This window comes from Chenopodium album, chromosome 7 (assembly GCF_948465745.1).
Source record: "Chenopodium album chromosome 7, dcCheAlbu1.1, whole genome shotgun sequence".
In the NCBI taxonomy this organism is placed as follows: domain Eukaryota; kingdom Viridiplantae; phylum Streptophyta; class Magnoliopsida; order Caryophyllales; family Amaranthaceae; genus Chenopodium; species Chenopodium album.
This window is the reverse complement of record NC_137840.1, coordinates 47,913,190-47,922,892: the sequence shown is the minus strand read 5'-3', so window position 1 is coordinate 47,922,892 and position 9,703 is coordinate 47,913,190. Positions and strand designations below refer to the sequence as shown.

The following is a 9,703-nucleotide window of genomic DNA, read 5'->3' as shown; positions in this document are numbered from 1 at the left end:
ATATAGCACCACCTTTTGATTATTCCTGAATAAAAGTACACTACCTTTCACATGTATTTGTCAAAAATGAAAGGTAACCCTGGGACACGTGTTCTAGTTTGATTGGTCAATTTATTTATTTTTATTTTTGAAAATACTTTAAAAAAAACAAAAAAAATTTAAAAAAATAAATTAAACCCTCCTTCACAGTTTTTCGGCCCCTCTGCCCTCCCCCTTTCACCCGCATCCACCACTCCCACCAAGACCATCCACCTGAAACCACCCTCTCCATGACCCCCGTCCTAGTTTTCGACCCCCTTTCCAACACCCCTCCTCTTTACCGGCCCATTTTCGTCATCCCCTCCCCTTCCCTACCCTTTTTCGGCATCCTCCTCCCCTTCTCGGCTCCTTTGCACCACCCTCTCCCCTTCTCTACCCCTTTTCTGGCCTTTTCCCCGCTTGCCTTTTCCGATTTCGGCCCCTTCCCTCCTTTCCTTTCAATTTCGGCTTTCTCTCCCTAATTTCCGTAGGCTAGGGTTTCGGGGAGGTGGTTTTGGGTAGGGTTTTGTTTTCATGTCTTTAGCTGTGGGTTTAAGGATGGGGCACCGATTTGCGGTAGAGGAAGGGGTAGGGGTTTCGTATTCGGGAGGGGGAAGGGGAAGAGGGTTGTTCACAAGCGATAGTGGGTTGTTTAAGGGTGGGGGAATGGGTGGAGGGGTGTCGTTCAGGGGAGGGGGAAGGCTGGGGAGGTCGATTGGCGGCGAGGGTGGGGAGGGGGAGGGGGAGGGGCGGCGGTGAGGGTGGGTAGGGGGTGGGGGCTTGGCAGGGAGAGGCTGGCGGGGGGCTAGGTGGTGGGTTTTTTTTTTCAATTTTAACTTTGTTTTTTAATTACTTAGGATTTTTTTTTAAAAAATAATTTAATAAAAAAAATGACCAATGACATTGTGACACGTATCACAGATAACCTGTAAAACAGGTTACCAACCAGTTTTGTTTCATTTTTGGCAAATACATGTGAAAGGTGGTGTTATTCTGAATAATCAAAAGGTGGTCCTATTATTGGGAAACCGCCAAAAGGTGGTGTTATTTTTGGCAAATTTTCCTTATTCTTTTTGTTGTATGTAAGTTACATGTAACTAGGTAAAATAATAACCAAGTAAAGCTTAATCTAGTGGTAAGGTTTGTCACCTCACAATCATGGGATCAAACCCCACTAGAGGCAATTTGGGGTGGGGATTCCCTTAATCCCTTACCCAGCCCGGCCCCTCACTTCGAAATCATCTTGCTCGCTAACCCGGGTCGGGGTGGACTTGTGAGAGGTTCCGGCCCGATAAGGCCCTTTTCCTTACCGTTTAAAAAAACTTTGTATTTTCATATTCTGTGTGGTGAGTGTATGTGTAAGATGTTAACTAACTGTATTTGTCTAATGCAGACACTGTAAAAGTTTTGTTGTTGTGGTTCCTGATGTTGAAATTAGGTTTAGTATAAGGCACATTTGGGCTAATTTCAAGCTCAAATTTGGTGGTGAGGCTTTTAAAGAGTGATTCTGGAAGTCTGCAAGGTCAACAACTAGGGTAAGTGACTTATATTTTAATATGTTTATTAATATCTCTGTTCTTTGCATAATCATCTAAATTCCATCAATACATTAATTGTTAGGCTGATTTTGAGGTGCATATGACAAAGATTAAAGAGTTATCAGAAGATGCATTCCAGTATTTAGTTGCAATTCCTACTAGGCATTGAGTTAAATATGCATTTATGACGTATAGCAAGTTTATATGCTTTTGAACAACTACGTGTAAGATTTAATGTTGTGTTGAGAGATGCAAGAGACAAACCAATAATCACATGTCTAGAATGGATTAAGAGGTATGCCATCAAGAGGATCACTAAGAAATGAGAGGGTGTAGGAAAAGTCATGAAGGCAGATTTATGCTTTATATTGCCAAAGTGTTCCAATTTGTGTCACAGCTGGCAAGAAATTGTTATGTTATTTCTTCTAGACTGGACATTTGGGAAGTGGACTACTACAAGGACAGGTATGTAGTCAATCTGGTGGAGAAAACCTATAGCTGTTTTAGGTGGGAGCTCACTGGGATCCCTTGTGCACATGCTTGGGCTTGCATAATAAAGAAATGACTCAAGCCAAAGGACTTTGTTGATGATTTCTATAACAAGGACATGTACTTACAGGCATAATCACCACATATCAAACCAATGCCTGGTATGAAACAATGGGAGAAAAGGATTGACCTGATGCAACCACACCACCTGTCATTAGGAAAATGTCAGAAAGACCTTTCCACAAGAAAAGGAAGCAGGGACGGGTGAAAGGGAAGAAGCTCAGTCAAGCCAAAGAGCTAAGAAAGTGCCTAAGTGTTCTAACTATGGAGTCCTAGGACATTACAAGAACAATTGCAAGAATCCAGCACCACCCAAAGAGGTTGATAAAGGTGACAGACCTCCATCAATGAACCCTTGGAATGTACTTTAAAGGAAGAAGAATTGGGATTAAGCTCCTATATTTTAAGCTTAGTTATTATTGAAGGAGTTATGTCTTCGTCGCGTGCAATTACTAGATATATAAATGGATCAAATTATAGAGATAATTAAGTTCGTACATTTGGGTCGTCGTTTTATCATAGGTAGAGGTACTAACGATCTTTGGACTAGTAAAATATCTCAAAGCCCAATTGGACGGAGCCTATAAGGTCACACAAAGGGCCTAGATCGAGCACGAGAGGACGAGGCCCATCATAGGCCTCATCCCCTATAGTGGCCGGCGGCATATGGAGTGGATATGGAGTTTTGGGCTTCGTGCCCTAGTCTAATTATAATAGGATTATAAATAGACTAGGTGCCTAAGGTTTACAGGTATGTAATTCACTGATCAGTGTGATCAAACCCTGATTAGCAAACACGAGACCTAGCCCTCAGAAACTCTCCTCTCCTCTCTCTCTCACGGATCTCTCTCCTTCCCGGCGCCTCCTGTGGTGGTTCGTGGTGGCCGGTCCTTGTCCCAAAAAGGTGGTGATCGCGGTTTTCCTCAATCACTCGACCAATCTAGTATTGGTGGACGGCTCGTTCGAAGCTCGTGGACTAAGTAGAGGAGAAACACTTGGGGCTCTATTCTCTCCCTGATTTGCCTGTCGAATAGTTTCGTGGAATTCACGCTTCAAAGGTATGATTATGTGTCTTGTGTTTTATGTATGTGATTCTTGGGATTAGGTGCTTAATTGAATATGATTCATATTATTTTCGTTGCGTAGTACCTATAAACTCCTACAATTATACCATGTTCTAAATGTGTGCTTTGGTTCTTCTTTTTGTTTATCAGGGCAAGATTAACCCTAAAACTAGGAAAGCCACAGTCCAGGATGCTCCATCTCAATAAAGCTCAAAAGGTGCAGCTTTGGGTCCATCACAACCTAGTCAATCAACCCCAACCACCCAACCCCTGTCTCAAACAACTGACAATGGCAAGTCCAAGGCAGCACCATCAAAAGCAAAGCTACCAATCTATTCAAAAATGAAAATTGCACCAGTTTGGAAGCCATAGATTATCAAGTGATACTGTTAATGTTAGTATTTTGTATTAAGAACAATCATAATATCTTTGTGGGCTACATGTACTTCAACATTATATAGTTTATTATTTATTGTATCCTATTATAATGTAGATGAACAAATCAACTACGGGCTTGTACTTAGGATTATCAAATGCAAGTCTTTTTTACTGTCAATTTATTCAAAACTTGTGACTTAAATTGCATTATAAAGGTAGTCATCAAAGCACCATTCCATTTCATTGTCATAATATTACAACCTAACTTTGACAAAAGGTGAGTATTTGCACTTTATTTACATATCAAAGTTTGTGACTAATGCCATTATAACAGTGCAAATGTAATCCCAATCATTACCTAATTGCCTAGCTAATACATCATTGTCCTTTCTAAATACACTAACATCATTCCAATAACAACAACAATCACCATCTGCATCAGTCTTGAAATTCCATGCAAACCACCTACCATTGTCGTCTTCATAGCAGCACATAGTGTCTTGCGTTTCTTGTTAAGTCATTCCTTTTCAATCTCCACCCTTGCCTTTTGGTCTTGATGCTGGTAAACCTGTTGCGTCAGAATAGCAATCTCATTTTTCATCAGCTTTTTCTCCAACACAAGTTGATTAGTAACAACCTTGTACCACTCAAGTATTTCTTCATCAATGCATTTGCAAAACTTGCATCCTTTTCTACCAGAAGCAATATCATAGAATTTACAAGCCAAGAATCTTCTCCCAGGGTTTATTGTAGTCCATGATGCCTCCAATTTTGGTGGAATGCAATTGCACTTGTTTGGATGATATTACAAAGCGGAGTGATATGAAGAATTAGGAAACCTACCAATGGTCAATTATTAATTAAAATGCAATTGAATTCAATCTCAAAGCCAATAAAATTGAAACCAAAATCTCAATTGAACCCCCAAACCCTAAATCGAAACCCCCAAATTAATTTGAACCCATAAACCCTAATATGATTCACTAATTTAAACCATAATTATGTTAATTGCATTCAATTAAAACTTGTAAACAAATACAACAAACAATGAATTAAACGGAAAGTGAGAAAGATTACGTGAATTACTAAGAATTTGCGTTCATTTGCTTGATTTCTTCAATCGGATTTTTTGAGTGAGAATGGAGGGAAAATTAATTAGGGAAGAGAGAGGAGGAGAAAAGGTGTTGGGTTTGGGGGGGGGGTTTAATTGGATGGGAAAAGTTAAAATATGGGCTATAGTAACATTTTAATTGGACGAAAAACATTACTAGGAAGTGCTACCTAAACGATTCAAACTTGCGAGTAAATATTCACAAATAAAAAAAAATGGACAGTTGTTCACAAATAAAATAATAAAAAAAAAGATACTCTCTTTGTGTTTTTTTTTAAGTGATACAATTTGACCAAATACACATGTAGAGACACAACTTTGACCACTAATTTATCTAATTATATGTTAGTAAAACTATAACGAATTTGATATTATGAAAGTATACATTATGACGAATCCAACAATGCAATAACATTTGTTTTCTCTAGATTAGTAAAATAATCAAGTCAAAACCATTATGTGAATTGTAAAAAAAAGTCAAACTACAACATTAAAAACACGGAGGGAGTAGTTGTTCACAAATAACCCTATATTTAGGCCCTAATATTTTGAGCTTCTAAGCAAAGCAGAGCAGATTTCAGGAGAGCATATCAGAGCAGAGTAGATTTCAGCAGAGCAGAGTAGAGCCGAGCAGAGCAGATTTCATTATATTATTATTAATTGTTATTAATTATTATTATTATTATTATTATTATTATTATATATACTACTATTATTATTATTATATTATAATAATTATTATTAGTATTATTAAATATTATTTAATTATTATTTTTATTATTATTAAAAATTAATAATTAGTATTATCTTTAAATATTAGTTATTATCTATAAATATTAATTTTTATTAAAAAAATCAATTATTATTATAATAATTAATATTATTAATTATATGTATTATTATTACTATTATTATCATTATTATATTTACTATTATTATTACTATTACTGTTATTATTAAATATTATTATAATTATTAATAATATTATTATTAAAATATTAATCAGTAATTATTATTATTAAAAATTATTTATCATTATTATTATTAAATATTAATTGTTTATTATTAAATATTAATTATTATTATTATTTATTTATTTATTTATTTATTAGTATTATTTTTAAGCATAGCAGGGCAGGGCAGAGCAGAGCATAGCAGATTGAAGCAGAGCAGAGCAAATTTCAGCAGAGTAGAGCAGATTTCAACAGAGTAGAGCAGAGCAGCTCTAAAGAACGAGGCCTTAGGGTAGTTCTGGATAAAATCTCCCCTCATCTATTAACGATTGAATTCAAATACTCCCTCCATGTTTTAATAAGTGTTACACTTATAAATCCGGTCGTATTTTAATAAGTGTTACATTTCCTTTCTTGGCAAAAAGCTACATTAAAATATTATATCTCTTTCCTCTCATGGTCCCCACTACTACTTTCTATATTATATCTTTTCTCTTACATTCATTTCCTTTCAATAAACTATTAACCCCACTATCTTTCTTTTACAATTTTTAATACTCCAAATACCCCACTAATCTCTTATTTTATTTAAGTCAATTAAATTGCCTAAAGCAATGTGTCAATCAAAATGTAACACTTAAAAAATCACAAAGGAAATACATGTTTTGAGACTGGGCTTAATCCATATTTTGACCCAACCCGGCCTTGCATCAAAATTTTAAAGCCCAACATAGTTCAGGAATTAAACAAACAACATCCTTTTCACTGTTAACTTTATCTCAAACTCACAGCACTTACTAGAAATGTTAAACCCTTCTTCAACTGCCTAAAACCCTACCCAATTTAAAAAAAAAAAAAAAAAAAAAAAAAAAAAAAATTCAATCAATGGGTTTGCAATCCATTTGTTGTTCTTTTGGATCCCCGACGATCCCTCATCCTCACTCTGTAAAAAATGTAATATTTTTTTTCAAATTTGGTCAAATTGTTCAATTTCATGGAAATTTTTATTACTAATTCTATTATTTTCTGGGTTTGATAGGTTCGTTCGACCGTGATTAATGCAGGGCACCGGAATATCCAGTTTAATAATCTTGCTAAATGTAAGTATAAGTATATTTGTTGTTCTAATGATTCACTTTATTGCCCATTTGATATTTTGATTAAATATAGGCTGAAATTGTTCTGAACTTTGTTGCTTAATTTAGTTTTCTGGGGTCTTATTATGGTGTAATTTGATTACTTTCTTCAGCATTTGCAATCTCTAATTAGAAATGGGGTTGTAATGTTCTAATGTTGTGTTGATTTTGCTTTAATAATTCATTTAATTGGCCATTTGATCATATATTGGCTAAAATTGTTCTGAATTTTCTTGCTAATTTAGTTTTCTGGGGTCTAATTATGGTTTTCTTCAGCATATGCGATCTCTAATTCGTACTGGGGATATAATGTTGTGTTAATTTTTGCTTTGATAATAATAGTAATTCATTTTATTGCCCATTTGATTAGATATACGTAGTAGGCAAAAATCGTTATGAGCTTTCTTGCTTGATTCTGTTTTTTGATGTCTAATTGTGGTTTGAATTCTTCAGCATATGCAATTTCTAATTTGAAATGGGGAGTTAAGGTATCTCTGTTGCCAAAAGTAAAGGAAGTGTCTAAAATATATGCATTACACTCTGATTCGAATGACATATTGGAAGTTCCTTCAAAGAGTAATGCTGATATTCCTGAGGTGCATTCTGATTTGCCTGCGAAATCAAAACTTTCTTCTAAGTATGCTAGTGTTGAACCGTTTGGAGGGAAATCGGGTTCAGTTTCGTTTTATGGGGTAACTCACCATGCTATTGAAGAGAGCAAGCTGTCTTCATCTCCATTTAAGGATGATGGTGGTTCTGTGATTTGGATTCTTGCACCACTTGTTCTGATACTATCTTTGATACTCCCTCCAATAATATTATCTAATGCATTTGATGGTGTTTTCAAGAATGAGGCTCTTGCAGGTAACTTTCTCATGCTATTTGTTCTTGAGTAGGTTGATATATTTGATTTCTAGTACTCTAGTGCTTGTTTCATTTTGTCCATATGTCAATAATAATTTATTTGGGAACTATTGGCAGGAATTGAAATGTATGTATTCACGAGTGCTAGCACAACACCCACATAAGTGTCTAAAATTTGAGCTTGCAGGACTGAACTATTGCACAGATTAGTGCAAGCAGGACATAACAGTTGTAGTCTGCAGATTTGTATTAGTATCTTACGGCTCTTTCTTATTACTAAATATTATTGCAAACTGCAAAGGTTTAATTTGATAGAAGTTAATGTAGGGCTAATGACAAATTTAAGCTCACTCTTTAGAGATAGCTCTTTTCCTTAAATACTTCACCGAACAATATGCTTAAACCAATGTGTCATGTTTGTGTTAGTTGGAGATTTTGCAGGATCTTCATTAAGCTTTCTACTCTCCTTTTCCCAAAGATCTTAAGTTACATTTTGTTGTCAAACATTGCAGTGTTTATCCAGAATAGTTCATCTGCTTGTTTCTAGAGCAAATTTATTTTTTGTCAATTGAAGTGGTCCTTAGTTGTCATGATAATTGACGAGAGACTCTTCTATCACGAATCATTATAGTAATATAGAAATTAATGATCATTAGTTCACGAAAGGAGTTCTTTTTCAGTCGACCCGGCAGAATTCAATTATTCATATATGGTTTGTGTACTAAGTTCACATAGTTGTACACTAATCGCGATCTACTATGGCACACAACAGAGATTGCTGGTATCCTTTCTAGTGAAGCTGTGTTCTATTCTGGTATTGCAATCTTCCTTCTTATAACTGATCGCATCCAAAGGCCATATCTTCAATTTAGTGCAAAACGATGGAGCCTCATAACTGGTCTGAAAGGACACCTATCGACTTCTTTTTTTGCCATGGGCCTGAAGGTAATTGCTCCTATAGCGGTAACTTACGCCACATGGCCAGTGATTGGCATGAATGCTATTGTTGCAGTGACTCCCTTGCTAGTTGGTTATCTGGGTCAGTATGCACTTGAGGCTTTTATTGATAAACGAGGATCGGCTTGTTGGCCTTTAGTTCCGATTATCTTTGAGGTATCTGTTTGCTTCAATTAATTCTCAATTTTTCTTATCTTACCTATATTTCCCTAATGGTTGTGACTTTTCTTGGCAGGTTTATAGGTTCTATCAACTAACTAGAGCTATAACTTATGTTGAGGGTTTGAGATTTGTGATGAGTGGGGTTGAGGCTACCCAAGAAGTGGTAGAGAGAAGCGGAGCTTTAGCAGCAGTGTCTGTAACCTTCTATTTTGTTGCTCTGGTCTGTCTATGGTCGTTATTAACATTTCTCTTGAGACTCTTTCCTTCAAGACCAGTCTCTGAAAAGTACTGATCTTATGCTGTATATGCGACCTTTTTATTTATTTATTTTTTTTTCCCCTTCCAAAATTCATAAGCAAAATTTAGGAACTTTCAGTTGATGTACATCACTGTCTAGGCAATATGTTGTAAATGTCTTTGAATTTACAGTAGAAAATTGTATGGCATTGGGTCGTCATTTAAGTTGGAGGTTTTTTTTATCTGGAATCTCACATATTGCGTTCTATTCTCCCCTGCCTTCATCTGCTGGTAGTGTTACAGAATTTTAAAGATGGGATGGGTTGGGTCGGTTATGGGCCAAGCCCATAGGCCTTAGGGGTTGTATAGGCCCAGCCCATCAACAAAGGTTGGGCTCAAAATTTGAGCTTTCACTCTTTCATTGAAGCTGAGCTTGAAAAAGCATGAATTGATTTATGTGAACAAAGCCAGCTAGTCAAAAGATAGAATAGCTTTTATTAAAACAGAAATCTCTAGTAAAATATTTACTACCTACAAACATACCACTTGATAACTTCTATTTGAATTTTTCTACGTTATAACCCTCTGACTTTCTATTTTTTTACGATATACCCCCTCTTTTGAAAAATCCACACTATAATCCTAAAATACATTTAATTTTTATACGGTGACATTGTTGTTATCCGCCGTTGACAAATTCCGTTAGTGGGGCTCACTATCTACTTTATAATTATTT

At 35.8% G+C, this 9,703-nt stretch overlaps 1 protein-coding gene across 1 annotated transcript; it reads left to right on the top strand.

Annotated features, from left to right (window-relative positions):
• The first annotated feature begins 6,455 nt into the window (after positions 1–6,455).
• On the top strand, positions 6,456–9,209 carry LOC145637854 (uncharacterized). The gene is made up of 5 exons (XM_081688871.1): positions 6,456–6,565; positions 6,651–6,711; positions 7,201–7,611; positions 8,384–8,724; positions 8,804–9,209. The coding sequence occupies exons 1-5, from the start codon at positions 6,497–6,499 to the stop codon at positions 9,020–9,022; spliced, it is 1,101 nt and encodes a 366-aa protein (XP_081544997.1). The 5' UTR covers positions 6,456–6,496; the 3' UTR covers positions 9,023–9,209.
• The last annotated feature ends 494 nt before the right edge of the window (positions 9,210–9,703 follow it).

Coding starts and splice junctions, on each gene's coding strand:
- LOC145637854 (XM_081688871.1), top strand. CDS start 6,497: ATGGGTTTGCAATCCATTTGTTGTTCTTTTGGATCCCCGACGATCCCT. Junction 6,566..6,650: donor ATCCTCACTCTGTAAAAAAT/GTAATATTTTTT, acceptor TGGGTTTGATAG/GTTCGTTCGACCGTGATTAA. Junction 8,725..8,803: donor TAGTTCCGATTATCTTTGAG/GTATCTGTTTGC, acceptor TTTTCTTGGCAG/GTTTATAGGTTCTATCAACT.